The 19,739-nt window shown below is 52.7% G+C and overlaps 7 protein-coding genes across 7 annotated transcripts; 2 read left to right on the top strand and 5 right to left on the bottom strand.

Moving 5' to 3' along the window:
* Positions 1-27: 27 nt before the first annotated feature.
* Positions 28-1,239, bottom strand: GT037_007756 (2og-fe oxygenase; the record flags this gene model as incomplete). Its single annotated transcript, XM_038932803.1, has 2 exons — positions 28-776; positions 834-1,239. The coding sequence occupies 2 exons, from the start codon at positions 1,237-1,239 to the stop codon at positions 28-30; spliced, it is 1,155 nt and encodes a 384-aa protein (XP_038784304.1).
* Positions 1,240-2,880: 1,641 nt separating this feature from the next.
* GT037_007755 (uncharacterized protein) lies at positions 2,881-3,494 on the bottom strand (the record flags this gene model as incomplete). Its single annotated transcript, XM_038932802.1, has 2 exons — positions 2,881-3,242; positions 3,437-3,494. 2 exons carry the CDS (start codon positions 3,492-3,494, stop codon positions 2,881-2,883), a joined length of 420 nt encoding a protein of 139 aa, XP_038784303.1.
* A 1,287-nt stretch (positions 3,495-4,781) lies between these two features.
* Positions 4,782-5,028, bottom strand: GT037_007754 (uncharacterized protein; the record flags this gene model as incomplete). Its single annotated transcript, XM_038932801.1, has 2 exons — positions 4,782-4,810; positions 4,905-5,028. The coding sequence occupies 2 exons, from the start codon at positions 5,026-5,028 to the stop codon at positions 4,782-4,784; spliced, it is 153 nt and encodes a 50-aa protein (XP_038784302.1).
* A 3,417-nt stretch (positions 5,029-8,445) lies between these two features.
* GT037_007753 (secretion pathway protein sls2 rcy1) lies at positions 8,446-13,160 on the top strand (the record flags this gene model as incomplete). Its single annotated transcript, XM_038932800.1, has 7 exons — positions 8,446-8,560; positions 8,610-10,974; positions 11,024-11,273; positions 11,738-12,032; positions 12,201-12,343; positions 12,395-12,853; positions 12,912-13,160. The coding sequence occupies 7 exons, from the start codon at positions 8,446-8,448 to the stop codon at positions 13,158-13,160; spliced, it is 3,876 nt and encodes a 1,291-aa protein (XP_038784301.1).
* A 747-nt stretch (positions 13,161-13,907) lies between these two features.
* Positions 13,908-15,336, bottom strand: GT037_007752 (uncharacterized protein; the record flags this gene model as incomplete). Its single annotated transcript, XM_038932799.1, has 2 exons — positions 13,908-15,025; positions 15,075-15,336. The coding sequence occupies 2 exons, from the start codon at positions 15,334-15,336 to the stop codon at positions 13,908-13,910; spliced, it is 1,380 nt and encodes a 459-aa protein (XP_038784300.1).
* Positions 15,337-15,681: 345 nt separating this feature from the next.
* Positions 15,682-16,372, top strand: GT037_007751 (uncharacterized protein; the record flags this gene model as incomplete). The annotated part of the gene is made up of 3 exons (XM_038932798.1): positions 15,682-15,699; positions 15,812-16,116; positions 16,210-16,372. The coding sequence occupies 3 exons, from the start codon at positions 15,682-15,684 to the stop codon at positions 16,370-16,372; spliced, it is 486 nt and encodes a 161-aa protein (XP_038784299.1).
* Positions 16,373-16,907: 535 nt separating this feature from the next.
* On the bottom strand, positions 16,908-19,419 carry GT037_007750 (geranylgeranyl transferase type i beta subunit; the record flags this gene model as incomplete). The annotated part of the gene is made up of 3 exons (XM_038932797.1): positions 16,908-17,399; positions 17,522-17,766; positions 18,201-19,419. 3 exons carry the CDS (start codon positions 19,417-19,419, stop codon positions 16,908-16,910), a joined length of 1,956 nt encoding a protein of 651 aa, XP_038784298.1.
* Between the last annotated feature and the right edge of the window lie 320 nt (positions 19,420-19,739).

Raw genomic sequence — 19,739 nt, 5'->3', positions numbered from 1 at the left:
ATTGTCCCCCAAAAGACGCTCGCATATTTAAAGTCCACTGTCCTTCCTCTCCCTTGTTGGTCTCTTTTCTTCTTTCTTCTCCGTCTTCTCAACATCCCCGTCCAAATGGGTCCTCCGATCAATATCCAACCTCTTCTGAAAATACTCGCCAACACCAAATTCATCATACCGTACACCCTCTTCCCTCAGATGCGGCACAACACTGACCTTTGCGTCTTCGTTCGGACTGAAAAAGAAAGGCATGCTATATCTCTCCTCGCCACCGATATTCCTTACTCTATGCACAGTACTCTGCCATGAACCCCCCGTGACCAACTTCAAGAAATCGGCAATGTTGACAACAAACGTGTTGGGCTGTGGGTGTACGGGGACCCAGATACCATTTCCGTTCAGCACTTCGAGGGCCGGGTAGGCGGTTTTGGACTGGCAGACGAGCGTGAACCAGCAAAAGTCTGTATGTGCGCCAATGCCCACGTCGCTCTGCCGTTCTTGAGGTGGGTAGTGAACAGCGCGCACGTTGGTCATGGGGTGCGTTGTTATGGTATCGAAGTAGTCTTCGGGGAGATCGAGAGCGAGTGCAAAGATGTGGAGCATGCGTTTGCTGAATTCGAACATAGCTTTGTAGTAGCGATAGATTGCGGGGCGCCAGAAGAGGGCTGAGGGGTGGGTGGGCCATTGGTTGCGTGAGGTTTGTGGAGAAGGGGGCAAGGAGGAGACGAGAGGTAATTGCTCTTCGTCTGTAAAGTCTTCCCCCATTAGAAAGCCTTCCTTGAGATCTAGATGCTGTTGTCAGAGAGACGAGCTGTTTGAGATAAGGCCAATAGAGACGTTACCTCCTCGTGTACTTGGATCAAGCTTTCCTTCGAGAAAAGCTTCGTAACCTCTGAACTTCTCGGTTTTTTGATTGTGAGTCTCCATCTTGACGTCTGTCGGTAGTGCAAAGTACTCCTTCAACGCATCGAATGTGCCCTCCAATATGTCATCATCCACTCCATGATTTACTGCATAAAAGAATCCAATATCTCGACACGCGGCGCCGACTTCTCTGGCCAGCTCTTTCCTATCATCAAGGTTGTCTGAGTATATGCGTTGAAAGTCGATCTTAGGTAGTTCGTTGAAAGTCTCTTTGGCATCGATGCCTTTGAGAACTGGTCTTCGACCAGGGACACCGCCATCGTGGTAGTGAACCCAGGTATCGACGTAGATCTCTGTCTCCATTTCCGTCGTAGTAGTTAACATGTTTTAGTGAGCGATGGCGAATCTGGTGTTCTACTAGTGCTGAGGGTCGAGTTTGTACACAACAACAAAGAATTGCAGAAAGCAGGCAAGTATATAGGGCCAGGAAGTCACACCGGCGGGACGTGCCGCAACCTTAACACATAAGCCGACACCCAGCCTGCCATGAGCCGAATGACAAGTTTAACTAACAAAAAGAAAACGGTCTGGAAGGCGAAGGCTGCGCAAAGATTCTCCCAGACCAATAGTGACAGACCACGTCGTGGAGTCAGGCGTAATTGTCGCAGCCTGAACGAACCACATTGCCTATGCAGATACGGTGTGGTGGAGTGGGTGTCATCATCCCTAAGATTTCCAAGACTCACGCTCTCGGACAAGAGCGCATGCTAGGTAGGTCTATTGCCGCTCACCAGGGTCACTTATCTATGAATGGACAGTGTGAAGCGGAAGAAGGCCTGGAGCTGGCATAGTACCGATGCTATGCATACAGAAGACCTCGGGAGTGTGGGTGGGTAAGGATGCTCTATGCGAACTGGCTTTTGTGCTGCGTGTTTTTCTGCCTCTTCCATATATGATATAACAATCCCAGGAATTCCATGATGAGTATTCTTGTCGACAATCTTTCCTCGTGTTCGGAGTATGCTGGCCGGTTTACGTCACTTTCTTACACCCCGCCAAAGCGCCTACCTCATGTGAGCTGCTGTAAGGCATCAGCTGCAGCCACAGCATAGCGATCGGACGACCCTCCATAATGGCAAGACCCTTACAGGTGATGTATGAGCGGCGGACTGCGTTGATAGCTTACCGAGCCATCGGGAACCGGAGTTGAGCGCGAGTGGAGTGGGTTGTTCTTATTCCACGTTTGCAGAGACGGCTCGTAGGTGCATATGCTGATCTCGGCAATTGGGTTCAGACGTTTTTCGCTGGAGATTACATGACGATGATTGAGAAGAATATATGGAGATTGTACGTGTGCCACACGCGGGTTTGCGAAGTCTTGATGTAACCACGAGAGGACGAGGACCCGCTGTGGGTGGATGTCGCGAATCCCCCCGCATGACGCTTGCTTGTTGCCGAGGACCCTTTACGGACCTTCCGTGGATAATAAGCGGCACTGTCCTATCAGAGCATTATCCCTTTTGAGAAAAGACAAACTGTCGGGATTGCTAGCTTTCGTGAGAAAGCAAGTAGTAGTGTGCGAGCTCTAGTGCGCCGACGGTGGAAATGCTGTAAGAGTGATGTAATCGGGAAATGTGATGATGCAGCATACTCAAGCCACACACACAAAGTTCCAGCAGCATGTTTAGCTTGAATGGAAGCCCGACTGGCATCCTATGATATCACGGGTAAAAGCGCCTTTCTAAGAAGATCAGTACAGGAGCCTTACACATCGAAGAAACGGTCTGTCAGGCATAGCCATCAAGAAGACAATGAAGCGATTGACTAACATGTGCCAGTCGGACATTTTCCCGCGTTATAATAAGATATACCACCAACTCCTCTGCCTACTAGAAAACTTTACACCTCCTGGGATATCATGAACCATATAAAGAAACCGAAAGCCCCGTCAGCGGCTCCAGGGCAGCCCGTGTGAACCATGTTCCACAATGTAGCATCATTTGCCGACCATGAGTCTGATCAGGCCTATTTCTTGCCCAGCTTGTTCAACAAGTCTTTGCCCTTGCCGAGCAGGCCCTTTCCGTTATCCTCGCGCTTAGAGTCCTCGCTCTTGCGCTTAGCCTCGGCACTCTTTCGTTGCGCAGGTTGTGCGTCGCCGATAATGTTTGCGGCACCTCCACGACCGTAGTGTTTGGGACCTTGGGGCTCTGGATGAGGTTTGCTTTCGACATCCTGAGCAGCGCGTGCAAGTTCAGGGTGCTGGGGATCGTTCGTCGCCATGTTGCCAGTGCCACCTCGGCCGGTGGTGTATTTGTCCGACTTAAGCGTTGGGGTGACGAGGTCCTCAGGCTTTGGGTAATTGGTAGGGTCGTCTTTTGCGATGTTGCCTTGGTACGTTAGTAGTCGATCAAAAGCAGAAATTGGCAAATATTTGTAGAGCGCTTCATGAGGGGCGTTGACTGCCTGACCACATGCGGTAGTTCTTGCACGCGCATTCGCGCTACAAAGATGTGCCGGCCTAGCTGATGACCCAGGTATTGTGGATTTGCGCTTCAAGATGTGGAGGAAAGTAGGGACTCACCAGCACCTCCGCGCCCATGCGACGCAACGCGCTGGTATTCGTTTGGCCGAGTAGTCATGATGCTCGAGTTTGTTTGAGGTAGATTCCTGGGAGTACGAAGGACAGCAGGCTACTTTTGCAGGAGCGTGTTCGGCGGCGCAAACCGTGGTGAAGTCGCGGTGTTCACTTGGCCAAGGCGGAGGAGATTGAACAAAGGCCCAAGTGATGACGCGATGGCAGTCACAACACTTCTTATATTGACCGTGCTCTTGGCTCTTCCGCGAGCAGCAAGCCAGGCGCAAGGGCAAGACTTTCAAGGACTGTGCTCCGTTTTTGCGCGCCAGCAGATCGTGTTCCCTTGAACACCATCGCGGTTAAGCACCAGTAGTCTACTCGCAGCTGGGCACGACGCGCCGACGGTGCTCTTTCTGGTCGACTAGGCGGCACGTTTCTTTCTGAGCCGTGAAAAACTCCATGCTGTGCGCGTGCGTGACTCTGTTTTTGGGTTTCTGTGACTAACGTCTAGTTGCTGCTGCGGGGTCCGCAAATCGAAGCACTATGGGCGGGAGAACGTCATCTTCGAATCCAACGACGAATTCTGCAAGTCTGTGAAGAGGGGGTCAGGTGTCGCATCGGAAGATTTGAAGGTTGCCTGAAGGCTTGCTTGCGACGCGTTCGCTCGTATATATCTTGCTCGCACCCATGGGAGGAAGAAGCAAACATGCAGGTGCATCCACGCATGTAATCCCATTATCTTTGCCAAGGCTTAGGGCAGGCGGCAGCGTGGGGTAAGTTGCAGATACGCGAATGCAAACGCCCCATCTATCTTCTTCCTCGACAGTCCCATCGACTTGAACTCATCTCCAAGACCCCGGTCACGTCCGCGATACGCCATATTGGATGGTTCAGCTTCTTCAAACTTCGTGGTTTGTATTCGTAAAAGGCCACGCTACTATGCCACCCATTATCTATTCTATGATACATGTTGTACGGAACAAAGTCCAGTAATGCTGCAACGCAATCCCTATCTGCCTGGCTCGAACAGCGCCAAAGCGATGGCCAATGCTATAGGATTGCTCCGTATTCAACAAAAACGCCGTCTAGAATCCCAGAAAAGATATCGCTATCATGCCCATTGTACAGTCTGTTGTTGTACACAAAAAGGAAATCCTCAAATGCTTGAAATGCAGCTGAAAGTACGAAATATTGTAAGAGGTCGGCCTCGAGGTAGTAATGGAGGTAGAGGTAAGAATATGCGGTAAAGACAGTCGGCTGTGCCCAAGGCCAAGAGGAATTGTTGGCGTAGGCGTCCGTCAACCCGATCTGATCCCGTTTGGAGAAGGATGATGGGATGGAACCGAGTCGTCTAGTAGAATGGAGAATTGGAGTCGTTATCTGGATCATGTTAGATTGAGTGTGGTATAAGTCAAGAGACAGGTCACACACTGAAGTCAACTCCAAGTCTCTTAGCCGCCATCGCGTGGCTGGCTGCCGTCTTTTGGTGCCTTGAAGAGCATCATTGGAGAAGATAGTCTTGCGCTTGGGTTTGGCGCTCCACCGTCACGGGGCTGGGGCTCGAGGTAGGCGAGATCGTTGTTCTGTACAAGTCTCATGGTGATGGTAGAATAGATGTATACGCGGTTGGGCCGAGATATAGATTGGCGTTGCTGAAGGTTGCGGGCTGTGGTTGATATGGTATGCAGGCAGATTTGAAGGTTGGATTGTGATTGATGATGTTTCACACCTTAGGTGCTCGAGTATATAACTATCTACATCCTGAGGCCTGTCGTAGCCTCAACTCTTTCCAGGAACAGGCAATGACTGCCTTCTTTCAGGCTATGACGCAGAAACGGTTGAGATTAATCTGCTCCGGTGATTCAATTCCATGTCAAAAGAACCATGACTGCGCCACGAGAGCAGGAGATTGAATAGCTCATTGGGTGTGTCCTGACGATCAAGGCGACAACCAGGCTGCAATTCGTTCTAGCGTCCTTCTAGAAGGCTAACAGCCCTGTCCACCCCGAGGGTGACTCCTTTAGTCACCGCCGATTAGCAGCAGAGCCACGGTGAGGGACTCGAATTGCGGGCTAGGGCAGAATCTCCAGGCAGAAAAGCGGCCATTGGGGTCCGTAAATGGTGAACCGATGTTTGGTGCCTAGTTGGGCTGGTGAAGTTCGCGAGCACATGGTGCTTGCACAGCCGCAGTCGAAGAGCCACACCGCGGCACGGCGCACTCAAGGCACTCCAGGCATCTTTTTGCAAGTTTGAGCCCATCGATAAGTAATGGCCCCAGGTCGTCTTTTTGATGACTCTTGTGCCCATTGTCATTGACCGGAGTAAACACAGCCCGTGGCAGCATTCTCCCAATCGGTCGACGCTGTGGTGCTGCGCCTCGCACTCGCATCTTGACGATGGTGCATCTCGGACCAGCTAACAGGGCAGACGGGGGCCAGGGGAACAACTGCCGGGTTGCGAAACGAAAGCGACGCTGCTGCACTGCAACATGCTGAGGTACTTTTTTCGATCGTGGTGACGAATGCGAAATCGGTTTCCGAAACAGAACGTATGGTGTGCCCAAAATGCAGGAGATTGGCGTTGGTGGTAGCTGATTGGTTGAGAAGGCGCAGCCTTTCTTTCATTTGTCGGACTGGGGTAGCGGCTTGCCTGTTGTGGCAGTTAGCAAAGGAACTCAATAACCATACTTTTGGGAATGACTTACGACCACCATCAAGAGGCTGGGTCTCACCAGGAATCTTGGGTCTGGAGATGGCGAACAACATGTTGCTGGATTTGGATTTGGATTGATGTGGTAGTGTTGAATGTGGTAGGGGGCGGTGTTCGGATTGGTGCAGGTGTGCTTATGAGTGGGTAGAAGTGAGACTATGTGTGAGACTTTAAGATTCACAAACGCGGCTTTGTATGGTAGCGGTGCAACAGGAGTGTCAGTACTTGTGACAGTGGACCGAATGCTGGGACATATATATTTAACTTCTGAAGTCATGGTCCTCCAGTAACTCATGATACTGACGTCTACCTTGGCCGTGTCCTCCATGATCCACGGGGCAACGGACGGGCCAGAAGGGCACCCAGTCCCCGTACGTGGCCCTTCGGTACGTATTGCAAGCACAACCAACTGGAAGTGAAGCAATTGCACATTGCTTCTCTGGGATGACTCTTGGACGGCGTCTGAAAGGGGATGGAACAAGACAGAGCTGTCATCCCCACAATTCCACGTGAAACAGCCAATCGTGCCGCCGCCTCGTCGACCCGGTGTCTCAAAGAGTCGTCGACAAGCCTGGCATCCGTGCCTGATAACATAAGCTGTCGCGCGTGTGTGAGGAAGGTCCTGGGAGACTAGAAGCTGCGGAAGCCGAACCCATTCGCTGCTTCACTCTCCACATCCCTGCGCGTCGAGGCCCGAAACCCAGCACCAACCCTTCACAACCTTTCATAAGCGGTTTCTAGACGCCTTCTGCATGCTTCGCCGAACAGCCGTTATGCCGTCATAGGGACGGCGCGTCACCGCGTCTCAGCCCATGCCCGGGCCACCAGAGCCACATGCGCTGGCCACACAAGATCACGAGGCTCTCGGATGCGGCTCCCAGACACGCTGTCACGTTCATTCGAGCCACGCCGCCAGTCCGCGCTAGGTCTGGATCGGTCGGCCCGCGTTCGGAGACGCAGGTACACGCCTGGAGTGTGCTCACACTGACGTCTCAAGAGCCTTCGTCAGCCAGAGAGACAGCCAGCCAGGGTCTCCGTTTCATCCCTTTTGCGGATGACAGACTGCACAAGTGGTCGAGGCCAAGACAGGGAACTTTACGCGTCGTCGCGTCGCCCGTGGTCGCGACCGTCGCGCGCCCTCCCAGTGTGCCCGACTGCCTCATCGGCCGACTGCGCCCCGACGCCCTTCACCAATAATCAGCACACACAGTCTTCAACCACTCAGTTGCTGTTGCAATATGTCTGGGAGAGCCCTACAGGTCGCCCTGCAGTGCCCCTGAGAGCAGGACGTCTTTTGCCTGCTGAAGGACCTCTTCGCCTCTGCGTGCAAGTAATACCAAGTTACGGACAGAGCCTCCGAGGTCCTCCCAGATTGCCACTCAGCATCTCGGCTGCACAGCCAGAGCTCACAAAGTCTGAGTCGAGCACAAAGGACGGTGCAGTGGTGGTAGTCCTCCAAGCCTAGGGGCTATAACCTTTCGGGTACCACGCGCGCCTTGTCCTACAATAGCAACAAGATCTGCGACGATCTCAACTACGGAAGGCTTGGCTGGGGAGACTTTGAGTCTGTTTGAGTAATTCCAGACCAGGAGGCAGCCAGCTTGGCTGTAACTCATGATTTGCGTTGCGCTTGAAGCCAGGCATGTTGAGTGTTAAACATTAGAGAGCTTGATGTCTATTCGCGGAGACACCCATCTCGTAAATCGCGCAACTCATCCTATACGCGCACGGCCACCATACATACGACGAGACAGGGTGCTGTTCAAAGCATACACAGTTCAGGTTGACACAACCGCTGACTGCACATGTGCACTGAGCCTCGCCTCAGGAGAAGCTCCATCTCGACGACTTTACTTGCCTATCAGACCATCTCCATAGAATTATGCATCCTCAGGTCTTACTGCGGTGGTGGCTGCAGCCGACTCCTAGTCTCTTCCATGCCTTCAACGTGTTGTTTTGCGCTCCGGTTCGAGATCGCGTGCGCGCCCATGCTCCAGGTCATGAAGTGCAACTATGCCTCTCACCCTCGTCTTCTCAACATGCAGAGTTGAGAACTCTGCAGTGAATAGATTCATTTTCGACTTGTTTACGTCATGTTGTTGTAGACAGATTCTAGCTGCCGGGCGATCAATCGCTGCGACATGTTAGATCTACGAGACCCTGCCGCCAAACGCCAGCGGTCATTGCTCCACCCTTCGAGTAGCCCTCGCCCCGCAGCAGCCACGCGAAGCATCACTGAACCCCGATGATGGGAAATACACTCACTCTTACACAACCAACACAGTCGTTACCGTAATATCCAAACTATGACAACCAAGTCCAACTTCAAGCGGGCTGTGCCCCAGACGCAGCAGTCCGTCCTCGCGTCTTTGAGAACCACGCAGTTGGTCAACGACGATTCGAAAGCTGTACTACCAGCCGGTATGAACTCAGTGCTGTATGGTATCGTGTGTCTGACTGGATAGCACAGAGCTCATCAATGCCATCCTCGATTACCTACCTGTCGCCGATATGTTCAGCTTCGCACGCACCTCGAGACGCATGCGCGAGATGGTGTACGATGACACCAGGTGGATACAAAGACTTAGAAGCATGGGCTGCTGGAATGAGGCCGAAGCAAAGCGCAGGTTTGATGAATCGATGCGCAAGAAACTAGAGGCACAAAGAGCAGAGGAGGCCCGTAGATCTGGCGTTGCGCTCAACGGTAGCACCAACGGGATGCCCCCAGGTGACGGTATACCCGGAAAGACAAGCATGACGCTTTTTGATGCCACGATAGAGGAGGACATGCTGCGGAAGTCGCAAGAACACAGAAATAGACCACGATCTACTACACTGGACAGGGGCTTCAATGACATGACCCTGTCATCTTCCGGAACGTTGGCCCCAAGCTCGTACACTGTGGACCCGCAGGCGGCTGTGAAAGTTCTGTCAAATGTGCGTTCTATCAGAGGCATGGCACGACAAGAGTATGGAAAGGTCTACGGCGCACTGGCCCCATTTTATTATGACTTGGAGCGGTCAAGAAGCCACACGGATCCTGTACTCTTTCGGGCTTATCGCGATCCCGAACAACAAGCTCAAATGCTGGCGCAGCTCAAGATTTTTGCAAAGAGCGATTACGCACAAGGTTGGAGTCAGCGGGAAGAGAAGCTAGACACCATGACTGGCATTTTTGAAAACGCTGTGCTCAGAGAATTCGAGCAAGGCTATGCAGAGAAAGACTTCGATGGACGTATGAAGAGATTTGCTACTGTCTTGGTGGCTCTGAACGGAGGCGCGGCATGTTTAGACTCTTTTATTCACAACCACCCATTGATGTTGGAAAAGGAGAAGCTCGGTGACCCTGCAGATTGCCTCCGCAACGAGGTTCTGACACTGGAACCATCTCATGAGTTCTTCAGAGGACTGGCGAGTGCACTTAACGAAGAGGCGGGCATCATCGACCGTGTCTTCCCTCCTGCGGTCGACGTACTACAAACCTTTTTCGAGCGTGTTGCGGACGATGTCATTGCCGAATACATCACAACTTTGTTCGACGAGGCTCACGATATAAGCATTGAAGCGTATCTCAAAGCGGTTGCGGGGGTTTATGAGCAAGCATTGCAACTAGCAGTTTCTTTGCATCCTACCAAAGCATCCAAGCCAGATTTTGGGGAAGAGGCAATGCGTATTGTGTCTCGTTGCTTCGAGCAGCACATCGACCTTTATCTACAGGAGGAATTAGATTATTTTAAACGAAAATCGGCTGCAGAGGTCGACCTTTGGGAGAAGCGGCTGATGGAGGAAGAGCAAAGCACGGAAACTCTGTATATGGCGAACGTCAACCGGAAAGCTGTCAAACAGGACTTTTTGTCGTCGTTCAAGAAGGTGGTCATGATGCCTGTCAATGTACTCCCCACTATTGGCGGGTCAAGTACTAGCAAGCCCTCCGAGAACATATCTGGAGTGAATGGCAGTACTACTTTGGAGCCTACCTCAAGGATTGGTACCCCAGCTCCGGGCGATCGGTCGCCTACACCGCGAATCGAAGCTCCGACGACCGAGCTTGCTGCCAAAGCAGCAATCATGAATTCTCGGCTGGAAGGCATCCGATCGCTTTTCAGCATTGAGGTGGCTCTGAATCTGACACATATGGCTAAGTCTGGATTAGAACGAGCTGCACGATTTGTGAGACTTGGTGGCCAGTCTGGTGAAGAGGCAAAGGAGCAATCTGAGCAGATTTTCATCAACCTTGTCCAGATCCTGGGCAACCGTCATATGAAGTTGGGCTTTGATAAGGCTGTCAGCCATTTAGCTGACTACAAGCCGCGAGAGGTAGCGGATCATAGTAAAGAGGGTGTTGCACCGCTAGTAGCCTTCTTGGAGCTTGTCAACGTTGGCGACTTGATCCAGCAGATGGTTGAAGTATTCTACCTCCAAGAGCTTGTCGCAGCTAACCTCACGGACCGTGACGACTTCCTCAGTCTTGCTGCCAAGGAGAAAAAGCGGTTCGAAGCCATGTTGGATGAACGGGTTGCTGCAGGTCTCAACAAGGGTATTGATGTGCTAATGGACGAAGTGGAGTATCTCTGTGGTACTACTCAACACCCGTCCGACTTCAATCCCCCTGTTGGACCCAATGGCCAGGTGCAGATGTCTGATATCGGACCTAGCCAGACGGCTACAAAGATTGTGGAGGTGGTGTCGTCACATACAAACATGCTCATCGGTAGCACGGACAAGAATGTCCTGGATGTTTTCAATCAAGAAGTGGGTGTGCGCTTGTTCACTGCTCTCTGCAAGCACTTGAAACGCCAGAGAGTTAGTGTGGATGGCGCCATCAAACTCATCAGGTACGACACACACTCTCTAAGACCTCCAGGCACTAATCGACTTGGACAGCGACATGAACGCTTACAATGCTTACATCGTCTCACTACGCAACAAGCCTCTCATGCAATACTTCGCCGCGCTTCGCGAACTCTCTCAGATATATCTCATCGACGCAAAGGAAGCTAAGGAGATTGCTACGATTATCGCAGACACGGATCGATATCATGGGATATTTCGAGCAGAGGAAGTATACGAGTTTGCGGAACGAAGAGCGGATTGGTACCAGATCAAGAGTGCTGTGGAGAAGCAGATGTACGGAGTGGGGTGTCTGGTCATGTGAAAAGGTTCAAGATCGTCCAAATGACGTCGACTGGAACGATTGGAAAACGAGGCTGTTGGATCCCCAACTAGTGGCATACGTAGATTACCGCTTTCGGCGAGTATGCAGCCCGCCGGTGGTGCAGATGATGCGATGCACGAACAGAAAACATGGCTTTGACATTTGTGCGTGCTTGTATGACTTGGAGAAGACGGACAAGAGTGGCTTGTTCGGTTTTCTTGTCGGGTCGAACTACGGAGATGGTCGTGGTTCCCCAGCCTCCATGGTCGGCGCCGTACCTGGAGCTAGACCGCGCCCGTGCATTCAACTTCACACCTCGTCGCGCATACTGCAACCATCCATGAACCTTAGTGCTTGTTCTCTTGCCCCATTCATCTCCGCGACAGCGCCCAACTTGCCCTGCCATCTTTCTCTACCTTTGAGTCCCTTCCGACACAATTTAGCGTCGCTTCTCGCTGACTGGACCCCGCTACGTCGGAACTACCGTTTTGAGGCGCCCGACCCAACTCGGCTGCACCTTCGCTGGCTGTCTCTCACCTCTTGAAGGTTATACCGCAACCACTATTGCTGGTCGCCAAGTGAGAGACTGGCCACTCGCCCGCCATACGCGACACTTGATATACATCTCCTACGCCTGCATCACACATCCCACTTTTGGTTCCAAGCCGCTGGTACCAGCTTGTGTTTGTTTGCACGACATAGCCACCACGGAGGTCGGAGCTGGATCTGAGCTCCGCGGTACTTGGTGGATTCGAGAGTGGTCCTCGCAGCGATCATTACCCTAGCGTGCCATCGCTAGTTGTGGGAGCTCTTGCTGTGGAGTAAGGAAACATCGCAGCCATGGCAGGTAGGTACTCACTTGAAGCCTCCTACGCGTATCTTTATTATTCTAACGTGTCGCGGCAGAGCCCCTCCCTGCCGCAGTGCAAGCTTCCTACTCGGTCATCATCGATGAGATCCTACGCGCCAGCGACATCAACACCATCTCTGCAAAGCGCATACGGAAGGGTCTTCAGGAAAGAGTCGAGGATGACCTTTCGCAGCAGAAGGTTTGAAGCTAGACATGACATACGATGGCATGACCTGACATGAACAACTAGGAGCAAATCACCACGCTCATTATGCAGCGCTTCGACAAGTTCAACAACGAGCAGAACGGCGGCTCCGAGGTTTCTGAACCCATACCTACTGTCGAGAACGGCGCGAAGGCCTCCAACGACGACACCTCCGACGTCTCCCACAACAAGCGATCGCCGCGCGATGACGAGTCAGTGCTCTCTGAGGTTGAAGATGTTGCACCTCCCAAGAAGAAGGTCAAGAAAACCAAAGTCAAAGAGGAGGATGACGATGCAGCTTTCGCGGCGAGATTACAGGCTGAGGAGAACGCGCGCATGGGCAGGGCGACACGCGGTGGGAACACAAAGCGGAAGGCACCTGCGCCAAAGAAGACCAAAACTAAGAAAAAGAGCTCTACCCGCATCAAAGACGAGGATGACAGCGACATCGCATCAGGGAGTGGGGGCGAGAAGAAGAGCCCAAGCCGAAAAGGTGGATTCCACGTAAGTTATTCTCCATGACTATATATCACCATTCCGAATTGAGCTAACCACTGCCCAGAAACCTATGGCTCTTTCTCCAGCCCTTTCTGAACTCCTAGGTGAAACACAGCTCTCGCGTCCACAAACCGTCAAGAAGATTTGGGAGTACGTCAAAGAGCGCGACTTGCAAGACCCAGCCGACAAGCGCCAGATTCGATGCGACGACGCCATGCGCGCAGTCTTCAAACAGGACCGCGTTCACATGTTCACCATGAACAAGATCCTCAACCAGAATCTGTACGCCGTCGACGAAGTCATCTCCACATAGTCCTAGTCCACAGCGTACTGCGGTTTACCCCAACTTCTCTACACAATACTTCACGCATCATCGCAGCGATGAAGAAAGTAAATCTAATCTACACAACCACACACTGCATCCATAAATTGCGTCCTCTTTCACGACTATATCACGAACACTCGTATACGCGGCGGTCCTCGACGCTCAAATTCGTTTCATCATATCACATTCGTGTCTCTTGAATTTAGCAGCATGGCGCATTCACGGTGTTTCTCAGCTGGGAATTTCCAGAAGCGTGCATTTTCGGCCCGGGCTGTGTGGATATTAGGGGCTTTCCATTTTCTTGTCTTCCGCAGTTTTTCGCTACGAACGATCTGGATGAACGAAGAATGGAGCGGAGAGCAATGCTATGCATGATACAGGCAAGCGCAAACCGTTGGTTGGACTGAACGCATGGTCGCTTCCTTGGTAGTCGTTGGGTATGCCTTAATGAAATGCTCTTTTTCAAGCAGTTAGTCAACTGTCCTTGATGACATGCCGTTATACGTGATTTGAGAAGTGATTTGCAGTAGTGACAGTGATATGTGTAGCGGTACAAAGTACAGTTATACTACGTATTACGCATGGTAATCGATTCTGATAGCACGCAGACCCAGATAATCATTCACGAATAAACAAGAGGTATCCAATACCGGTACTCCAGACCCAATACAATACAACCACGGACATGACTCAAGGGCTCATGCCGAACTTTTGAACCCATCCACAGTTCAGAACCTAGAATTCTTCAGGGAGCTGGAGCTGGAAGTCCTCATGATCTTCCTCGAGAGGATCCGCACCATGTAGTTGGGTGTTGAAGCTATTCATCCACGCATCATCGTCCTCGTCGTCTGAGTGGGAGAGAAGCAATAGCTCCAGCTCACGCTCAACATCCTCGGCTGTGCGGCGCGGCTCCTCCTCCTCCTCTGGAGGTGTGACGAGTGTAGCGTCGGTGGCGGTAGAGCTGCAACGAGACATGGGACCACGAGATCGCATGGTGCCCGTGTTGGTACTCGCACTGCGGATGTGGGTGGAGGAGGCGGGTCGGGAAGCAGCGGAGAAAGGAGCGGGCTTGGTAACGTTGGAGAGAGGCTTTCGAGCAGCTGGAGCGGCGCGTCCGGCGCGGCCTTGAGCGTAGCCAATGGTGCTCTTGGAAGCTGCTGCAGCGGATGCTTGACGAGATGCTGTGAGCTGGGTAGGAGTCTTTGCTCCCTTCCGGCTTGCGACTGGTCCAGTGGGCACACGCGACTTTGCAGCTGCGGTTGGAGCAGCATAGCTGGGCTTCGATGGCGGAGAGAGAGCAGCAGCTGCAGATCTGGCTCGCATAGTCGATGGTCCATTCGTTCTCGTCCTGAGCGCAGCGGGAGCCTTGGGCGCCTCCTTCTTTGGCTCCTTGATACCATAGTATTCCTTTGTCTCGGCATCGTCCTTTGCCATCTGGGCAGCGAGCACCTTCTCCATTTGCTCATCACGCTTTTTTCGACCCTGCTGTATCTCCTCCTCAAACTTGCGCTGCTCACGGGTCCTTCCGTCGTCCTCGATTGGGTTGTGGTAGGCTTGCCAGATACCGCGGACCATGTCCTGGTTGGTGATCTTGGGCATGGTCCAGTCCCTGGGAAGGAATTCGTCCATGTCATCTTGGAGCGGAATCTCCTTGGGGGGCATGTATTCAACCTCAGGCACGTCATCTTGGTCCTCTTGGGCGACTTCAGGCTGGTGGATCTTGACTTTGGGTCGGCGCATGCGAGGGCTCAGTTTCTGTGTCTTCCCAGCGGAAGAAAGAGGCGCTGGAGTTGCGAAGGCCCTAGACTTGGCGTTGGTCGTCTTCATGCCCAGCGGCGCGCGAGTTCGTGGACCTAAACACGTCAGCTGTCGGTTTGCGCAGCCTGTCGTCTCTAGTCGTACCGGCTGGCGTAACAAAGGCATTTGCGTCTATCTTGCCGCCCGCCTTAGTGGTAAAGAGGCCATTGCCCTTGCCCTTGGTGTTTCCTGCTCTGCCGACGGCATTTTCGTCGTTGAGAGGGATCTTGAATGGCGTCTTGGGGGCTTTGTTTCCGGGTGTTTTGGCGTTGAAGCCCTTGAGGCCGGCATTGAGCGACTTTCCTGCAGCAGCGGCGTGCAGATGGCGGACGGCGTTTTCCTGGTCGTTTGCTGCGAGCGTAGCCATTATGGGGGTTGCATTGAGCGAGTCGTGGGCGGCGTGGTTATTCCTATCTCGTAATGGCGATGAGGGTCGGCGATGCGCCTGTGTTTACCCATGGTTGCTAGGGCGGCGGGAAAGAGGGTCTGGGCTTTGGAAAGGGTCCGGGCGGAGGAGGTAGTCCCTTTCGGCAGCGCCTGCCCGCATTATCAGCTTGCACACCCGCTTGCAGGAGACAATTCTCAGACACCAACTACTCTCGACACTGCGCCGCTTCACATCCCTACATAGCCTGCAGCTGTCCGCCTCTCGTCACTTGCAAACACACCACAGACACCCTTCTTTACCCCGCCCTACACACGTCCAGCAGCTATGGATCAGATCAAGAAGGTGAGTCCACGCATACCCCGCCAAATCCCCTTTCTTTGGCACCCAGCTGTACCCGACGCCACAATGCACACCTGCTGTACCAAAGTAGACGCTGACCTGACCCTTTGTACAGCGCATGGAAGCTCTCCGCGTTGAGGCGGATGAGAGCAGCGCCCGCGCCGAGGAGCTCAAGGCGACTGTCAAGCGCCTCGAAGCCGAGACCACACAGAAGGAGCAGGAGATTACCTCGCTGACGCACAAGAACTCTGTGCTCGAGAGCGAGGTTGAGAAGCTTGAGGGGCAAGTCAAGATCCACAAGGACGAAGCTGGTGCAGGTGCTCAGGCTGGCACCCAAGCCGAGAGCCTCCAGCGCAAGATCCAAGTTCTCGAGGAAGAAGCTGAGGAATCGGACAGGACGATCCGCGAGCTCAACGAGAAGTACGTTCCCTTTCTTCTTCTACCGCGCTTACCGCTGCTCCTATCCACTATCTACTACCCCTGATCTGCATCCACTGACACGTCACCCGCCAGGCTCCGCCAAACCGACGTCAAGTCCGGTCACTACGAACGCAAAGTACAAGCCCTCGAGCAGTCCCGCGACCAGTGGGAAACCAAGTACGAAGAGATGGCCAAGAAATACGCCGACACCAAGAAGGAGCTCGACGACTTCGTCAAGGAGATCGGTAACATCTGATCTCGCTGTCGTCTCTCTTTTTTGCTTGTTGACTGTGTTTAGTCGAGTTCTGAGTCGAGCTTCGATATCGTCCCTCTGCGGATCCCGATTTCGAGTGCGTGCGACAACATGAACGGCGACGGTAGTGGAGGATGATACTGCGGCATGCGGCGGAGCTTGAAGAAGAGGCAGATTTTATATCACATTCCCCCGTACCCCCTACCTTACCCCTACATATCTGTTTTCTTTCCTGCGGCTGCTTGCTGGGCGGGCTTGTTCGCTTTAGATAATCCCTGAGCGAATATATTGGCGGTTCCTGACATGAACTGGTTTATACCATTACTCACATGTGACTGTTAGGTTCAATAACCTTGACCAAAAGGCGGTGTACCATTGACGACCCACAGTGCTATAATGGAGTACGGCTGTCTGAGATGAATGCAGCATCACGATATACGAACGCGCCGGCATGCGCCATGTCGGCTGTGACATTCAAGAAGGGGTATCATTATCTCAACTTGTGTAGCTTCACAACTCCCAAACATTCCCCGCCCGTTTACTTCGCCGTCCTAGCCTCCTTCTGCTTCCTCTTCTTCAAGCCTTGCTTCATGCGCTCGGCCTTTCTCTCCGTCTTAGTCTCATACCTAAACTTCTTCTTCTTCTTCTTTGGCCTCTCGCTATTCTTCGGCCACGCCTTTGTCCATACCTTTTTCTTGCTCGCTGCCTCCTCCTCCTCCGCCTTTTTCCTTTCTTCTTCTGCCTTTCTCTTCGCCACCGCCTCTTCGTCCTCCTCTCCTGGTCTCGAGAAGCCTGCTTTAGATATTCCTACGCTTTCTATGGTGACGGTTGTGTATTTGTCTTCGTCGACGTACTCGTCTTCCTGGTTGATGGGTTCGGGTTCTTGGAAGCCTTTGAATTCTTCCTCGTCATCGTCGTCGCCGGATGTCTCGCCCGCAATGATGTCGTCCAGATCTCCATTTGCTTGTTTGACGAGTCGGTTTACTTCTTCGACGTGTTTCTCTAGATCAACTTTGCGCTGTTCTCGGAGCTGTAGTTCAACGTTTTGTTAGCTTCAATATTGGATGAATGTCTGGGACGTATATGCATGCGATAGCATAGATCTTGCTATCCGGTAACTTTGGGTGGAGATGGAATCGGAGCTTCGCGTACCTCACGCCTGAACCTCAGCTTTTCCTCTTTCTCCCTCTTGGCATTCTCCTCTTGCGCATGCTTTATCCGTGCAAGTTTGCGCTTGTGGAAGCCTGTGAGATATTCTTCGCGCGCCGAGAAGTCAAACTCGATCTTTTCGGGGGCTGTGACCGCAATTTTGCGTTTCTTTGATGGCGGCGCCGAATTCCTCATAGTTGAAAGGTGTGTAGAGTGTAATGTTGACCGTACGACGGGGTGTGGTATGGCTGGTGCTGTTGTTAGATGTTCGCAAAGCAGATGTTGGCGTTTAGGAAAATTACCTGGGCGAGCAGGGATCTTGGGAATTTAGGTGGGGCCGAGGTACTTTGGCGCTACCCCGTGTAGGGATTACCATGGACCAAAGATTGTGATACATCAAGACATGATCTTAATGCCTGATTGCATTCCCAAGAGACTAGGTAGTGGGAATCATGGTCTCAAGGATCATAAAGATAGGTAAGGTTTGGTGCAATATTCAATAGCGATGTGCGCTACTCGTCACAACTTCCACCAATCTACGCATCTATCTGCGTCTTGTCGCCGGTTAGGCCTATGCTCTCTTGTGACGGAGCTTGGGTGCCACTGTGCGAGCTGTCCATGCCGAGGATCTTCCTCCTCCACGACAGCGACTCCAGGTGTCTCTTTGCCTTGTGTGTTATACATAGCGCTGAGTCAACGTCCTGAAGACCAGTCTCTCCAAACATAGCCAAGACCATGAGGCCCAGGAAAGAGTGATACATGTCCGGTGGATCTCCGGTGACCTTGCCAAAACCCCCAACGAGATGCTGCGTTTTGTCTAACAACCATTTTCTGATGGGTTGCCGATCGATGATATCCAAACGACCAAGAAGTTGTAGGGGCGTCGAGGTCCAGTAGGCGTAGCATGTATCTGCTACCTTGTTGCATCTACCATTCACTCCCACCCACTCCAATTCAAAATGAATGTGGGGTCGTCCTTTCAGATTTGATTTTGCTTGTGCAGACGGACGGGAGCTCAACTTGACAAAAGTATGCGCGTCATGACACGTTTCTGATGTATCTGTCTCGTCGTTCAAAGTATCTAAGCCATCGTCCTCGTCTAGCGTCAAAGTCTGCCGTGAGACGAGCCAGTGCAGGGTTTTGGGGACATCAGTCACTCCACGGATGAGACTGTCCGGTTTTTGGGATGGTGGTAAAGGCAGACGACCCACGAAATGCAAAGCAGCGATAGCGCAGCAGGTGAAGCCAGCGTGTGCCTCATGGAAGGGTGCTTCTGATATACCTCCGTCGTAGCACTCTGCTTGTCGAACACAGTTGACAAACTTGTCAACATCGATGTCCGGTACACCTTCGCAAGGACCCTCTAAGTCGCCTCGAAGTATCCACCGGATGGCTGTTGCCATGTAGCCGAACCTAGAGTCGTTTCCGCCATGAACAAAGTCGCCATCGCCTAGAGTCTCTCCAAAGCTGCCTTCCGGTCGTTGCATCTTGACCAGCCATGTCAGGATCTCCTTTCTCTTCACTTTCTCCAGATCGTCGCCCAGCACGACCAGCGTGAGGAGGGCAAAGAAAGTTCCAGGGATGTGGGCAGGATCCCAGTTTTTGTTCTCTTCACTTCTGAGAGGGCCGTAGTTGGAGCCTGGCCATGGGCGGAATCCTCCTTCAGGCAGCTGGCAACTGTAGACCCAATCAATGTGGCCTTGTCGCTCCTCGGCTGACAAAGCGGCATCTAAATCTCCCAAAATGTCGAGGGCAGACACAGTGAAAAGGGCCAAAAGCATGCGGTTGGAGTCATTGCTGGTGTAGAAGTGCGGCAGCAGCGTCTTCAAGTTGCGGCGCCAGTACTTGATGTGACGAGCATAGTTGAGTTGTGTGTTGGCATCAAACGCAGCTGGAGCCATGATGGAAAGGGAAGCGTGCTGCGTGGACCCGGGAGCGTTTACCGAGCGAGATCTCGGTTCCCCTGCGAAGCTTGGATTTTGATGGCGGGGCTGACCTGGAGGGCCAAGGCGACGTATGCGTACAGTAAGACGGATGAATGGTTAGCAGAGGCAGGCTCCACGCCGAACAGACTTTGGAGTGTCTCGTGAATGCACCTGCACCCGAAAGTTTGGGAAACCAGGGCTGCGACCACGTGCAGGGGCGGTCGGGCAGTGATGGGGAGTGCAGTCGGTGGTCTTGTTACTTTGGCGGCGCGACAGCATTAGCACGGCGATGATGC

Source organism: Alternaria burnsii, assembly GCF_013036055.1.
Source record: "Alternaria burnsii strain CBS107.38 chromosome Unknown 693, whole genome shotgun sequence".
Lineage (NCBI taxonomy): Eukaryota > Fungi > Ascomycota > Dothideomycetes > Pleosporales > Pleosporaceae > Alternaria > Alternaria burnsii.
Note: the sequence above shows the minus strand (reverse complement) of the source record. Positions and strands in the feature narration are given on the sequence as shown.